The sequence below is a fragment of the Labrus mixtus genome, chromosome 14 (assembly GCF_963584025.1).
Source record: "Labrus mixtus chromosome 14, fLabMix1.1, whole genome shotgun sequence".
Classification (NCBI taxonomy): Eukaryota; Metazoa; Chordata; class Actinopteri; order Labriformes; family Labridae; genus Labrus; species Labrus mixtus.
The window spans coordinates 6,776,829-6,791,899 of NC_083625.1; the positions used below are offsets into that span (position 1 = coordinate 6,776,829).

Sequence of the window (15,071 nt, forward strand, 5' to 3'; positions counted from 1 at the left end):
TTAAGATATTAATGATCTCAAAAATATTATGAAAGATCCTTTCTTTAAATACACAGAACTTGTTCATAGAGAGCCAAGAGTTTACATCACTGCAGAATCTTCAGTGTCAATGTTTGTTGTTCTAGAGAGTATTACACAACAGGAAATAAATAGTCTCTGCTGTATTGTCTCTCTTACTTTGTCACTCTTCTCTCTCGCTCTTCCTCTCTCTCAGGGTGGCTGTGACTCGCTCTAAAGACATGCCGTTGTTTGGTCCGCTGTTCCCTAAGGGCGCCCGCTTTCCTCGCTCGCCCGCCTTGAGAGACTTTCTCCTGGCGAAGGCGGTGAACGCTGAAAACGCTGCGGAGAAGTCGGAGAAGTTTCGCTCCATGGCCACGCGCACACGGCAGGAGTACCTGAAGGACCTGGCGGAAAACTACGTCACCACCACGCCCATCGACTCCTCCACCAAATTCCCCCTGCTCTCTCTGGGAGGGAAGCGCAAAGACAAGCTGAAGGGCGCCAAGGGGGCCGAGCTGCACAGTGCCGGGGCGCTGGTGTGGGCCGTGATGGTCAACAGCGGGGGTGAGGATTGCGAGGTGGGGGAGCACAAGCTGCCCTGTCTGCTGGGGGTGTCCGCCGAGTCAGTGGTGCTCATAGAGAGGTGCACTCGCAGGGTGGTGTTTAACTGCTCCTGTCGAGATGTCATCGGGTGGAAGGCGGTGACGGAGGCGAAAGACGGCGGGCCGTGTTTGGATATCTACTACGAGCGAGGGGAGTCGGTGTCAATCAGTGCGATGGAGAGCCAGGCGGAGGACATCAAAGAGGTGGTGCAGAGACTAGAGGTGGGTGATTGTGATGTGAAGTTAATGGGTGGGATGCGAAACATATGATGACCACGACGTTTTCTACATTGATCAACATATTTATATTTATCACAATATACATTTTGGAAGTGGTGCCAGTTTGAGAAGTTTCATCAGAAACCAAAATGTTGATCAGTTAAACTCAACATGTCTAAAACCTATTTTTAAGACTGTATTTATTTCAAGTTGGTTAATTAAATCCAGTGAAATCACTTAATCTCTCATTTTCCTTAAAACATATCTATGATGCTTTTACAAGATTTTTAATGGGAGTTTATTAAAAACAGAACTTTGGACTTCCTACCTACGCTATATGTATTTTTCGGCAATTTAAATATTAATATTTAGCACAAGGGATTATTGTATCACATAAGCACGGAGCACAATATGTCACCCCATTGATCTTTTGTCTTAACCCTGGTGCTCGTAATACAAACAGAAGTGTTCTCTATTTATGTGAAAACAGTGTATATAACCTTCTGTGTATGGACTCATTAGCTGTACAACAAATGAAGCAGGTGATTTAAACACAGTTCAAATTAGTTTCTCGGGATCTTGCAATCGTGCTTCTTTGCAGGCCCCCTAAAGGTTGCTCATGCCTGATTCGATATATCTCCTTTCATACACGTAGCCCAAAGTGCTACATATTGGAATCAAGATCACAAATTGACACTAGTACATTTTGCAAGCCTGCACGTTACAGCAATAAAAAAAAAAAAAATTCTTCTTCTCCCCTGCAGCTGGTGACCCGGGGTTGCGAGGCTTTTGAGGTCACCCCCCTGCGCGACGGGGTCGGGCAGCCGGGTTTCCTCATGAACGAGGAGGGCTTCGTGACGGACCTGCAGAGGTTCTGCTACGCCGAGAGCGGAGGTTTGCAGCTCTGGGCTCGCGTGGTGCGGCTCTGTGGACACTCGTTGGTTCACCTGAGCTCAGAGGAGAGGACCAGGCTGCTCCGCACCGCGCACAAGATCCACATCACTGTCATCCCACCGGACGAGAACGGGAAGCCCCGCAGGTGGGTGACGCGGAGGAGGAGGAGGAGGAGGAGGGGGGGGGGGGGGGGGAGCGCTAACAAGGGCACGTTTGGGTCAGCAGACTCAAAGTAAGACTGGAGAAGGGGCTCACGGGTATACAGCGTGCTGCAGAAAGGGAAGAGAAGTCCCACAGAGGGGCTGACGGAGAGGTTGACAGGGAATAAGGAGGAGCGGGTTAGTGGGACAAGACGGCTGAGAGGTGTCACGGCTCGCTCTGCGGTGTTCAGCAGGCTTGCTGTCTGTGTCACTACAACTGACTCCCAACCAATCAATCCCCCTAATGATCTTTAATCCCACTGACACACATCGTCCGGGCACGCTCTCCACCCAGCCGAAGTCAGACCGACGGCACAAACAGAGAAGTTAAAGTAAACAAGTATATTTAAAAACAAACAAATAAAGCTGTTCACTTCTTCAGCTCTTAACCTTAAAGATGCATTTCAAAGCTGGCAGCAGAATCATCCTCAGAGAACTCCCCCTGCTTTATTTATACTCACTTCTGAAATGCTTGTTCCGTGACAACAAAGCGCAAATTGTCACAAAGACGTCTTCATGGAAAATGGAGACTGTGATTTCAAAGGAATATGAAATGAAGCGCAGACAAATATAGCTCTTTTTGTTTCTATCCAATCTTTGTTTTTGGCGTCTACATTAATTCATGACTCAACAGTTTAATAAGAAAAGAGATGGTGATTAAATTCTTCCGACTTTGTATGTTGTTTTTTTTTATGATCTGCAGAAGTTTCTCTGAGCTCTACCAGAAAGCCATTAAAGACGCCGAGTGTAAACCCGGTGAGGATCAGTCCGGAGAGGCCTGGGTGCTGGATGAAAGGGAAGAAGAAGAAGAGGAGGAGGAGGAGGAGGAGGAAGAGGAGGAGGAACAGGAAGAGGTGAAAGTGGAGGACAAGCTGAAGGCTGGCGGGGTCGATGAAGTGGATATAATGGAGATGGAGGCCGAGGAGGGCGAAGGGCAACTGTGTGATAAAGGGCAAAGTGAGAGGAGTCACAGCTCGCTCCTCATACCGCCCAGCTTACCTTTGTTACGGGCCACTTCCCTGCAGGACCAACCAGCCAATCAGAGCGAGGAGGATGGCGGCCCGCAGCTCACACGCAGCTGTTCACTGGAGAGGACGTCTTACGGGGATACAGGTGATGGGTGAGTGTTGATCAAGCAACAATATCTGGTGTTGAAAGATGAAGCTAAGGCGGAAGTGCAAAAAAAAAAAAAGGGGGTTCCTTGAGTGTCAAAGAAAAAAAAATCCCCATTAGAGTCCAAATTAAAAATGATGAAATAAATCTCTACAGCACATTTATTTTTTTGTCCCAAACTGGACAAGTTCGAAGTTTTGCATGATTGGGCATGAAAAGGGGAACTTAAACGCTTTCCGTCTTTTGGGTTGTTTTCATTGTTCTGAGTAAACAAGCTAAAGCCAGATGGGCCCGTTTCAGCCACCAAGATATTCAATTGGCCCGCATCGCCTCCACTTTTTTGCCAGTTTCTCAATAAGCCGTAAGTTATACATGGAATCCACGTTTTCCAATATGGTAAACAGCCATTGTTGGGCTCCATTCATTCATTCATTCATTCGTTTCAACCTTAATTAATACTGGAGAGATCATTGAGGGGCAATGACATTGAGTCATGACAGTATCAATTAAAAGACAGACAACAAATCATAAAAAGATCCAAAAGTCAGATGAATACCTGACCACTAAAATGAACAAACTGGGTCATTTCTAAGAAGCTGAGACAATCAAGTCAAAACAAGAGTGTAAGAAAAAGTCTCACATTTATTCAAATAATTAAGCGAGAAGGAAACTTCTGTTTGGGGCTGCACGGTGGTGCAGTGGTGCGGTGGTTAGCGCTGGTCTCACAGCGAGGAGGTTTCTGGTTCGAATCCCTGTGGGACAAGGCCTCTCTGTGTGGAGTTTGCAGGTTCTCCCTATGCATGTGTGGGTTCTCTCCGGGTACTCCATCTTCCTCCTACAGTCCAAAGACACGCTCGTTAGGTTAACTGTTAGGTGTGAATGTGAATGTGGCTGATTGTCTGTATGTCAGTCCTGTGATTGACTGGGTGCGCCCCGCTTTTCGCCCAATGGCAGTTGAAATCCGCTCCAGCCCCCTGCAACCCTGAACGGGAAGAGCGATGTAGATAATGGATGGATGGATGGAAACCTTTCAATCCAGAGGTTGGGAGGTTTAAAATTAGGTTTCTAAAATGACCAAAAGGTGAAAGTTCACCGCGCTAAAGGAGATGTTGTATCTTTTTTCTGAGAGTCAGGTGCAGAATAAGAAAAAGCCGAATTTCCTAGTTCTGATCTGACTCGACGAACATTCAGTGGTGATTGGTTTGAGGAATGTATGAGTTCTGTTAAGTATGATGGTCATTTTCCTACGAGAGCTTTATAAATAATAAATATTCCAATGCATATCACGCCTCTGTGAGAGAGGACCACCCAGCCTACACCTGACATAAATCTTAACACAGAATGGTAGATGGAGTGGAGACGTGTAAGGGTTGTGGCAGGTGCATGCCTTTCAGATACCTTCACCAGAGTCCACGTGTCATAAAAGACAGACTCCACAACCCACTTCCTACAGAACAGAAAAATAACTTTATTTCTGTAGAAAAAAGCAATTTCCAAGAGTTTTTCAAGAACACCTTTTTAGAAACCAATGGCTGACAAAACTGTTCATGTACTTTAGAATTTTCTTGTTTCACTGGTTCTTCAATGGAAAAGCAAAGATAAACATAGAGTAAATAAAAAGAAACAAAGCTTTGCAATGTGTTGTAATTATTCTAGTAAGTGCTGCACGTTGGGAGAGCATCAGGTAAAAGAGCTCCTAAATCATCCAACATGGCTGAAAATATCCTCGAGCTGAAGCTGACTCATCACAATTTAATCTCTGAGTCAGTGCGTCACTTTTCCTGCATAGGACGAGTCACAGAGAGAGAGAGGACAAGAGGGAGAGAGCGTCACCGAAGTGTGCTCACTTAATGCCTAAGTTCTATAATTAAAATCTTCAATATTACAAAAAGGAAATCCCTTCGGTGTTCATTCTTTTCATTTGAAACCTTTGACACCTCTCTCAGTGGATGGCAGATCTTCAACTCTTCAGTAGTACAACAAAGTTAAATGACAAGACTACAGTAAGTGAGAGAGGATAAAGCATTTCTATCTGTTCACTTTTATTTTCTGTTGAGTAAGGAGGCACTTCCCAAAGTAACTTTCTCCAATAAGTGAGAAACATGTGAGCAGCAGGACATGTGTGTGTTTCAGGCTCACTGGTTAGTTTCACCTCCAGAACTAAAAGGCAAAAAAAAAAAAAGGCATCAGCTTGAGGAGGAAATTGTGCATGAAGAAAATATTCATGAGGATGATATTAAACTCTGCAGCTCTCCAAAAAAATGAATTTGACTGCTTTTTATTGTCACAGGACACAGAACTGAATAATTGAAGTGAAACTGCATCAGATATGATATTTCTGACGGATCATTTTGTGAGCGCAGAATTACAAACATCAATCAGGCCTAAATCCAAGCCGTTCCTGGAGAGATTACTTTTCTGCCGCTTTCTGTTTTTGACCTCTAGATTGAAAAAAATAAAAATAAATGTCACAAAGCATCAACAGCAGATTTAGGTTGTGTGTTTTTTTTGGGGTTTTTTTTGCACTTCTGACAGGCACGTGTACGACAACGTGGGGCCGAAGGGCGACCGACACACTTACGAGAATGTGGGCGAGCTGAGAGACGCCACGCCTGATCTGATCCTGGCCGTCAAACCCAAAACTCCCCTGGAGGACGAACAGGTGATGGACTGAGACGCAGAGAGCATCTGATTGGTTTCTCCTCAGCACGCCGTTCTCCTCTCTTGACGCTGTCGTTTCTCCTCTGTGTCTGCAGTTCATGTCGGCCGACTTTGGCGATGACAGAGCTTCTGCGAGTGACTCTTCCTCCCGGTTGTCGTGTGTGGACCGAGCTGAAAGGAACTCACGAGCCCTGAGTCTTCATAACTCCATCACCAAGAGTAAGAACTTCCCCTTTCCTGCTGTTTCTTTTTTTTTTTTTTTTACAATGAAATCAATGTAATTAAAATATTTATAATCCCTAAACAAAGGGCATGGTAGCTGCGTGTGAAACAAAAAAGAGAACAAGGAGGTTTTCTGACCCTGATTACACAAAACAAAGCTCCCCTCTGTCACACAGCCACTGACACGAACTCTTAAATGAAGCCAAAATGGAACAATTACACATGTTTGCAAATCATCTCTGCGTGATTTAAGCCTCAAATTCCTTTTTTTTCCCCCAGATTTTCTCTGCCCTTAAAGCCCCTCTCTTCATTATCCTCCCTCTGCTCCCCTCTGCATCCCCTTTGTCCCTCCTCTTTTATCTCTGCTGCCCCCTTTCCCACTAATCTAATATCACCCCTGCTCTGCTGCCACCCCCTGCCATGCCCGGGATAAAAGGGGGACAGATGGGTGGTGGGAGGGGTGGAGTTTTAGGCAGCCCCAAATCAAGGAGCCCCTCTTACACCATCTGCTCGGCCTCCGCTGAGACTATGAGACTCATCGTTTAAGCTCCAGAAGAGCGCACTGCTCATCCTCTCATTAGATTCTTCTGATTTTTGTTTGTGGGGGCGACATCTAATACGTCTGATTGTTTGAAATCATGTTCTTTCAAAGGAAGTGTCAGGGTCATGGAAAGCACTTCAATTTATTAAACTCAAAGATGGGAATCTGAACATTAAAAGATCTTAAAAAGGAACAGTTGATGCATCCTTAATGTCATTTGTTAAATGTTTTGATTAGACATTCATGCAAGATTTAACCCAATCTCTGTTAACTCATCGTCTAACAATTTGTTTTCCACCTACCGTATTTCAGAGTCGTGCTGCCTTAGATTCCAGCGTAGTGAGTGTTAACATTTCTTACAAAGTCAGATTCATAATTCAGTGAAAACTGTCTGAATGTGACAGTAAACACAACTTGTCCTCCTAACCCTCTGGCCCCGAGTTTGATCAGCTGTAACACAGCAGCGCCCCCCGGTGGTGGCTCTTTGTTATTGTGGACACAGCTGCTCCGTGATATTTGAATGCTTTTAGACAAGAACGCTTGAGCTCCACCTCAACCTCTCCCTTTCTCTCAGTTCTCTCAGAGACGACGGATACGACGGAGGAGGAGTGGCAGTCCATAGCTGACCTGGCCACGGCCTGCCGCAGCATCCTGGAGGCGCTGTCACGAGAGGGTGAGGGACTATTTATATGTTCACACCTCATTTACTGTACAAACGATTATCTTATAAAGTAATGTTTTCCCTCTAATGGAGCGGAAAAGGGATGTATTGCTTTAACAAAACATGAACAAAAGTCTGTTGACACCGCTGTCTCTATACTTTTTGTTTGAGGCTGATTTTCATGGTTTGGGTCCCTTGTTTCAGATTTTATGATATTTTCAGATAAAATTGGAAAATAACCTTACTGTACGCGTTTCAAGTTTACTTTTCCCATATGAAAAAAGTGCAACCCATAAGGATTTTTTCTGAGTTTTGCACAGACTTTTAACCAGACTAAACACCTTTGAGATGATGTCGATTTATCACCTATACTCTTGTGACTGAATATACATCTGTGCACTGCTTGTTTCTGCAATCTTGTGCATAGTTATGAAAGAAGAAGACTGCAGGCCTTCAGAGCAGGAAATGAGATATTAAGACATTATTCGATGTGTAATCTTCAGGTGTCAGCATACTTTTGCACATATAGCGTTTATTAAAGAAAAGACGGAGGGATTTTTTTTTTCCACACAAGTGACTCTAAACACCTCCAGACTTCATCTCCATCACCTGTTCTTCTATTTGTGTGTTAATATTGACACTAATGTGGATCATTTCTCATCCAAAGACCGTAAAGCTGGAGACCAAGGCGGAGCTGACCAGACAGACGGCAAGCTAAAAGACTCAAAAGACAGGTGGGTTGCTTTACGGTAGTGTGAAGCAAAGACTGTCGTTTTTTTCTTGGTTTTCTTTAGTCTTGACTATTGCACACATCCCTTTGCTCCGCTCTGCTCTTTAATCCTCTCTTGAGTCTTCATACTTTATCGGCTACATATGGCTGTTTTGTTTCAGTGTAATGCCTTCTCTCCTCCTCCTCCTCCTCGTGCTGACTCAGTGATGCACCTCTGAGCTTTCAAACACACATACAGGCATCATGTCTGACTCACTGTCATTGTCATCTTTCTGTAAAACTCCCACTCCCCTTTGTTTTACTTTCTTATCTACTTTAGCTCCGTGTTGCCTTATTTGTTCATACTCCTCTCCTCCAGGCTGCGTCGAAAAAAATGAAACTGTTGATCAAAAGAAAATGTGTGGATGAAAAAAAAATGAGCAAACACCGACGTAAAGCTTGTTATCAGTCCAAGTCTGCTGTTTTTATTCACTTCTATTATGTCATCATGCACTCGTACTGTAGAGGTCAGCATTGATGACTGTTTCACCAATGAGGCTCCAGCACTTTTGCAGCACTCAATGTACTGTACAGCACTGTGCAGGAGTGTGTTTGTGTGAAACAGGACTTTTCCCCAAGATGTTCTTATTGTAACAATTATCACAACAATAGGAAAATAATTATGTCATCTGTTGAAAATGTCTTTACTTCTGTTCATAGCTGAATGACAGAGAGACAGTGTGATTATATTCTGAGACTGTATAAAAAAGTCAACACAACCTTTGCTACTTTTGACTTTAAATACAGTCAGCGAGTTTTAGCAGTTTTGGATAACTTGGAAGAAGCAGCTGTAAACCAATGTGGAAACAATCAACCAATCAATTCATCTTTATTTGTATAGCGCCAATTCTTAACAAATGTTCTCTCAAGAAACTTTACATGAGAGCAGATAAAAGACCTCATTGTTATATTATAAAGACCCAACATTGCTCCTTCATGAGCGCAGCACTAAGCAACATTTAGCAAAGGTACAGTGTCAAGAAAAAAAACGTCCTTTTAAGAGGCAGAAATCTTGGGCAACACAAGATTCATGATGAACAGACCTGCTGAAACTGTGCTGATACAAGACTCTGACTAATCATTCAAATGAGATTTAACGTAATTGTACACATACATTAATAAAGCAAACGGCTAAACACAAGGACAGCAAAGACAGATACTATAAATACATATTTAACTATCAAGTTCGTTAACTAAATTTATATATTTAAGAGGAACAAGACTAGCCGGGAATTTGATTTGATTTTTTATTTATTTTGGGGCTTTTTGTGCCTTTAATGGAGAGGTAGGACAGTGGATCCGGGCGAGAGAGTGGGGAATGACATGCGGGAAAGGAGCCACAGGTGGGATTCGAACCTGGGCCGCCCGCTTGGAGGACCACAGCCTCCATACATGGGGTGTGCGCGCTAACCACTGCGCCCCTCATTATTCTTTTTATATCACCAGGAGACCGCATGTGTCCCTATCTGTGGACAGAAGCAATGCATCATGGGATGCCAACAGAATGGTTAGCAATTACTGTAAATTGATCTGTGAGAATAACAGGTTACATTAAAGACAGCAGGGACTCTGCGGAGCTGTGAGGTTGCCACAGTGACGCACAAGTCAACGACCAATCAGCAAATAGGAAAGTTGAAGCTGTATGAGATGAAGGGAGCGGTTGTAACTGACTAATGTAAAACCAGTGAAGACTTTCTTTGGTTTGTTTTCAGATATTTGATTCTTTTCTGTTTTAAACTTTGATTACTGAAATTGTGAAGTTGTGTGATGGCTTCCTGACAAAGTGTGACTGCGTATCTTTGTTGCAGTGACTCTCCAGGCCACCTAGAGGAGAAAGTGTCGCAGCTGGAAGCCATGCTGAAGAAGCTGCAGGATGACCTGCAAAAGGTGCTTTGACTTTCATGAATGTTTGTCTCCGTAATATATTTTTCAGTGAGCTCCAGGGCAGAGTCAGCAGGTAGGAAAAAAGTATTTCAGTTTTTTTTTTGTTTTTTTTCTGTTTTTTTGTTTTCTGGAGCGAGACGACTTGTAATTTCTGATGCAAACATGTTGTTTACGTGTGCAAATCCCCCTGTCCATTCAGCATGTCCAATCACAGCTGACTTACAGGCATTCAATACAACAAACACTTGTTTATTTATTTAGCATTTGATTGTAAATTTGTACAGGACGCTTTGTAGATTTTTTGAATATTCAAATATGATATTTAAATTGTATTTATGTCAACTCTTCAAATGCTGTCATTAGTATTTTCTTATTCTATTTCAACTCAACTTCACTTTGTAATTGATGTTTATTTGAAATGGAGAATACTGTATGTGTCGGACGTTAGAATAAACACAAAGTCCACTTGTGAGTAGAGTTAGTCGCTCCACATTAGACAAGTGGACTTTGTGTTTAGAACTGTTGATTGTAAATGGTGTATGTGTTTCTGTGTTCTTCATATTATATAAACATATTATTTATGACGATCCAATGGAACCTTTTCTATTTATTTTAAATCACTCATACGGACTGCAAGTACACTTTTTTTAATTTTTCAATTTATCTGTTAAAATATTTTTCTAATCACATTATCATTTAAATCTACATACTGTCAAAAATTATGATACCATCTACATTTAGTGGTGCAGCAATTAGTTTATAAATGGATTATTTGATCAGCAAAAACATCAAATAAAGAATCATTTTGTTAATTGAGTATTTGTATGTTATATTGAAATAGCAACATTCAAACATTCTCTGATTCCAGCTACTCAGATTTCAAGAAGTTCTACTTTTCTACCGAAGCCCTGATGGACATGTATCTATCCATTTTATTAACCATGTTCTGACTAGTAACTCCATTTGTTTCCCCCAAGATCTCGTCGCCCGAGAAAACATTTAAAATGAACTAATCTCAAGGGGAAAACGGGGAAATGTATGGATGCATGTCCAATAAGGGCTTCCATACTTTTCTGTGTTTGTAGACAGTGCGTTTTAATATCTTCAGGTTTTTGATTGTTGTTTTGACAGAACAAGCAATTTAAAGACGACACCTTAAGCTTTTTGTAATGGGAAAATGTCCTTTTATTTACATTGAACAGTGAAAACAGATTTTTCAAAGATGACATAATCATTAAGTGCAGCCCTGTATCTATTACAGGGGATACGATGCTTGGTCAGTCTTTTCAGCAGCATAAAACCCTAAAGCAAAGACTCCTCTGTCATTTAGAGTTTGTCGCTTCAGACAATTACTGTTTCTGTTTTCCCCACTGCAGTGAGCTTTTCTACACTGTTTGTGTTGTTTTTATTTCAAGCTCTGTATTTATGTGTGCCCACTAGTTACCTTAAAGCCACCGCTGTACCTGTCGCTCCCCTCCCGTTCCTGCCACAGCGATCTGAGCGACGGCTTTTGTTTTGTTGTGTGCCGATGTCTTTCAGGAGAAAGAGGACAAGGCGGTGCTGCAGGCCGAGGTGCAGAGCCTCCGGCAGAACAACCAGCGGCTGCAGGAGGAGTCTCAGAGCACGGTGGCTCGCCTCATCAAAGTCACCGAGCTGCTGTGCAACGTCAACAAGCCCTGTTAGAGCCGACGCTGCATGCACAATAACACACAAATCAGCAGAGAGATGCAAACTCGCACAACACGATTGTGCGTTCGGTATACTCATTTTTTCTCTTACATATTTGCAAAATCTAGACAAACGCACACGTATCCTCCTCAATGTGTGTGATCACAGTCTCAATCCTGAATCCTGGACCTGCCTGCTGGTGAGAAAGTATGCAAATCAACTCATAAAAAAGACAAAAAAAAAAGGACAATTTCAACATCCCATGACCTTCACAGACTGACCAGTGTGCAGCTCTGAGGCTGTTGGGTTGGTTTGCTATGCCAGAGTGCTTCTCTATTCGTGCAATGGATGGATGTGTGCGCAGCATGTGTGTGTGCGTGTCTGTGTGTGTGTGCATCTCTTACTGTACCTTGCTTAAATACTTGACAAGCTGGGCTGAATAGCACTTGCATAAGAAAATTGCAATTAAGACTGAGAGACACTGTATAGCATGTTGGGTGGTGTCTTATCTGAAATGACCAAAAGTGTAAATATATATCACCAATAATATATGTGAACAGTAGTGTTGCTATCCTCTCTGCCAGACGTGTAGTCGCAGTGTGTGAGTGTGGCGCCGGTAATGTGGGAGAGAGCTGTGTAACAAAATACAAAAAAAAAGGGAACGTGACAATGACGAGGCCTGTAGACGGCCTTCTACTTCAAAAGATGTAATGATGGTGACTGAGTTGCCTCAGAGTGAGGTCTGTTACGTAAGGACATCATCCTCTGCCCTCTTCTTCTCTCACAAGTACTGTATTTTATGAAATGCTGAAGTTTAAAGGGAGAAGATTTTAAAAACATAAGTTTAAAAAAAGGACATAAACTGGAATTCCCTCTTGAGAGAAGAAAAAAATCTGAGCATGCGTGTTGCTCCTGGAAGTATGTAATTACACAGTATTAGAGTGATACTGAAAAGGGTTATACCTCTCCTGAAGACACAGACAATGGCAGGAAAGAGCTGCTTCAGCTTCCTTCCATGTAGCTGTTTTCTTCTAACCTCACTATTGTAGCAGCCATACTGTAGAAGATCTCCTCCTGCTGGCCTGAACCACTAAATGCCCCCAAAAGGCAGCTTCTCTTTCAGCTGGCGACATAGCTTTAGGTGTCTGAAAACAACACCTTGAAGTAATAGTGAAATACAGAAAAATTGTATTTAAAATATGTTTTGTGTTTGGCGGATGATTCAGTGAGTATTTCGTTCAATATGGCTTATGAGTGGTAGCAGTAAGGAAAATACCTGATGTGTGTTTCTGTGTGTTTCTGTGTCGTTCTTGCACTTTCTTTTAAGGTGAAATGAGCACTGGATAGGGCACATGCTGTACTTTACATGCCTGGGTTATGTCTTGCTCAATGTAAGAAGGTGGATCAGATCTCATCCCCCCACACCACCTTACCTCACTTCTTCTTTTTTTTTTCGGTCCACTGCTGCTGACAAAAAACGTGTGTTCAGAGGAGTCTGACTGCTTCTCCTCAGTGCCAACGAAAAAGCCCAGGCAGCTCTACTGATCCCAGAGAAATCAAACTGAACTGACTCAACCACAAACTCTGATTTTAAAAAAAAAGAAGGGATGCCAAACGTTTTCGCCAGTCACTCAGACTCTTGTTTTATTTGTGTAAACTTCCTCTTGTAATTTTTTCTTTTAGAGTCACTGTGAATACCTGGTACCAGCATATTAAGATACAGTATATAAAGATTTAATTATGAATCTAAACTTTATCAGTATGTGAAGATACTGTATGTACAGCTGAACTGTTCTATGTTACTTTTAGTGCATTGGGTTGTGTACACCCTCCTTTTTGCAGGATGATTATGCAGACAAAGTGTTTAAATCGTGGCCATTCAGGCTCCTGTTTCATCTCCTGTACATGCTGAAGCCTCATGACTGACCAGGGGAGACGCTGGGGTGAGAGGACCCGTTTTAACTGTGTCTCTTGTATAGCTATCTAGATTGTAGGAGGTTGGTCAAGCATGAGAATGTGCCAAGCAACTTCCAAGCTCCCCTTCTGTATGTGTGTATGTATAAAAATGTAACTTATTAATCATGCAAATGTGGATTTTCTTGTAGCTGTTTAAACTGGAGGGAAGTGTGGAGAGAAAAATGTGAAATAGGATAGAAAGGAAAGGTGTACTTGGTTATACATTTTGTTTCTTTGTAGAAAAAAAAACCCAACAACAAGAAATGACAAAATACTATCTGCAAATCTTGCTATTATCATTCTAGTATTGAGCTATTTCAGCTACAGCTCTTACATATTTAATAAGGTCTTTAAACACCATTAGGTACGCCTTACTGAGTGATGGTCAAACTGGTCGTACGGTTTTATGTGAAGGCTTATTTCTCTGACTTTGTGCCTACCTGAAAATGTAATGTATGTTAACCCAGCGTAGTGACCTCATTTCTTTGTCTTCGGTTGCACTTACTGAGGTTTTTATGTGGAAGAGACTATCTCAACATCTGGTCCGTCGTCCACAGTGTGAGGAAAAGTCATTGAGTAACACATCATGAGAAAAGACAGATAATAATAATGAAAGACGTGTGTTGTTGGTCTGAAGAATAACTGAAGCTCAATGAGCTACGCTGATTGTTCAGAAGAGCAAAGAGACGAATATATGGTTTTTAATAGTGAGCTCAAAGGGTAAAGGGTGTTTAAAATGACTGATGATGCATTGAAATGGAGTTTAAGTTGAAATGAATGTGTTGAATGACGTATGCTTCCCTGATGGGATGATTATTTTGGTATTTAAATATTTAAGAATAAATTGTCTCAGAAAATCCAAGTACAAAAGAAATCTGATTGTTGCTGAATCGTGGGGAGAAGGGATCGGAAATGAAGTTTTACTCTTCTGTCAAATCAGTTGTGAGTCATCGAGAATAGAAAATCTGACAGATCATTAGGAATCTGAGCGAAGAAACAAATTGACAACAACTCTTAAACAAGCATAGTTACAGGTTATAGGTAACAAGCTACTAGCAGCTAACATTAGCATTTAACCACTTTCTTTCTTGGAATTCCCATTTAATCACACGATCAAACTGTAATTATCATCCATCTAAAATTGCTGTCTGATGCTAGCTAATGGGTCAACAACTATTTTCTTAAAATTGACTCATGGCCTGTTTGCCACCTTTACAAACAGCTTTGTTAGCATTAAAACACTTTCCAAGCTAATGGCAGAAAGAGCAACTTAATGTTCTAACTTGAGATATGTCTGTTGTCCATCTGGATTAACAGCTTGGCATTTCACAACTTCCTAGCTATAATTACCATTAGCTTGTTATTTGCTAAATGCTAATAAAGTTTGATAGTGATATTCTAGAATAAAAAATGTTTAAAAAAAATCTGAGGAAGTGGTTAACACTAAGGTTAGCTGTTGCTTACTATAGCTGTGGTTTACCAACTTTGTTGGTAAGAAATATCCTGTTGTCTACTAGCAGCTAGGCCTTTGTTGGCATTCAACCACTTCCAAGCTAATATTAGAATTTTCTTGTAATTGGCTGAAAGCTAAAATGTAAGTTTAAAAGAGTTTTACAATAGAAGAGGAACAAAAAATCCTATGTTAGCTTACTTATCAAACATGTTGTTTTAACTTTAAATA

At 41.8% G+C, this 15,071-nt stretch overlaps 1 protein-coding gene across 3 annotated transcripts in view; it reads left to right on the forward strand.

Moving 5' to 3' along the window:
• Nucleotides 1-14,252, forward strand: part of zmp:0000001168 (signal-induced proliferation-associated 1-like protein 2) — a 37,479-nt gene extending 23,227 nt beyond the window's left edge. For 2 of the 3 annotated variants that reach the window (XM_061054699.1, XM_061054700.1), the window contains exons 8-16: nt 215-824; nt 1,586-1,860; nt 2,619-3,035; nt 5,564-5,690; nt 5,785-5,908; nt 7,027-7,125; nt 7,781-7,847; nt 9,691-9,769; nt 11,306-14,252. In XM_061054699.1, the coding sequence (XP_060910682.1) occupies nt 215-824; nt 1,586-1,860; nt 2,619-3,035; nt 5,564-5,690; nt 5,785-5,908; nt 7,027-7,125; nt 7,781-7,847; nt 9,691-9,769; nt 11,306-11,449 (1,942 nt within the window). In that variant the 3' untranslated portion in view covers nt 11,450-14,252. Of the gene's footprint in view, nt 1-214; nt 825-1,585; nt 1,861-2,618; nt 3,036-5,563; nt 5,691-5,784; nt 5,909-7,026; nt 7,126-7,780; nt 7,848-9,690; nt 9,770-11,206 lie in introns of all 3 variants that reach the window. The other variant, XM_061054701.1, reaches the window with a different exon arrangement.
• Nucleotides 14,253-15,071: the final 819 nt, after the last annotated feature.